The sequence below is a fragment of the Octopus bimaculoides genome, chromosome 17 (genome assembly GCF_001194135.2).
Source record: "Octopus bimaculoides isolate UCB-OBI-ISO-001 chromosome 17, ASM119413v2, whole genome shotgun sequence".
In the NCBI taxonomy this organism is placed as follows: Eukaryota; Metazoa; Mollusca; class Cephalopoda; order Octopoda; family Octopodidae; genus Octopus; species Octopus bimaculoides.
Window position 1 is genome coordinate 8,095,213 of NC_068997.1, and position 907 is coordinate 8,096,119.

The window sequence follows — 907 nt, forward strand, 5'->3', positions numbered from 1 at the left end:
TGTAGTCAATTTGGCTAGTGTGTCTGCCAGAACGGGAGGTAACTAGGTGACTAGCAGGTTTCCTGACGTTAATATTGCAAACCATAAGGTCATTTGCATCACAGAACTCCAGCAGCTTGGTTCCCTCCTTGTTGTGGGAACCAAAACCATAGCTTCCATGTACGCCATGAAAGCCCCTGAATGTTGTCCAACATGACCATTGAAGTCACCAGCCACAAAGAGAAGGTCCCTGTCATTCGTCGACGAGGTAGTCTGCAGGAGAGTGTCATAAAATCAGTCTTTCTGTTCATCTGGTAGCCTGGGCTGAGCGGCATAGGCCAAGATAATGGTTGCTAACACATGGTGAAGGACTAATCTAATCTTAAGTATTCTATCGCATACTCTGGCTACCTCGATTACCTTATCCACCCATTTCTCTGCAAGAAGTATACCCATGCACCCGACCCCGTCTGTGTTCCCTGTCCAGAGAATCTTGTACCTGTGTTCTTTGCCTGTGAGGAACCTAGCGGAACCTCCTCTCCACCTTACTTCTTGGAGACAGTGGATATCGACACATCTCCGTTCAAGCATCTCAACAATCTCACCAGACCTACCTTTCAGTGTGCCGACGTTGAGAGTGCCAACCCTGGGGGTGTGGGAGGTATGGGCCTGTGAGACTCTGGGGCAGGGAACGGCTGCATCATGTACCTGAAAAGAGAGCTCGCATTTTGCAGAATTCATAAACAATCAGTAGCATTCATTTCAACCTGCATCCACTACACTATCATATTTTGCATTATATGATCGCTACCTTACATAGGAGATAAACCCTAAGTGGGGTGGGGGTGGCGTGAAGCCTTTAGAAGTGTTCATGGGAGACCGCCAGGGACTTCTGGTACTGGTGGAGGGGTGAGAGGGCGGGAACTTC

At 48.7% G+C, this 907-nt stretch overlaps 1 protein-coding gene across 3 annotated transcripts in view; it reads right to left on the reverse strand.

Moving 5' to 3' along the window:
- Positions 1-907, reverse strand: part of LOC106876914 (transient receptor potential cation channel subfamily M member-like 2) — a 55,562-nt gene that overhangs the window by 8,404 nt on the left and 46,251 nt on the right. Inside the window, exon 24 of one of the 3 annotated variants that reach the window (XM_014925665.2) lies at positions 594-687. The exons of the other annotated variants lie outside the window; for them this stretch is intronic. Coding sequence (XP_014781151.1) covers positions 594-687 — 94 coding nt within the window. The remainder of the gene's footprint in view (positions 1-593; positions 688-907) is intronic. 3 annotated transcript variants of the gene reach the window in all.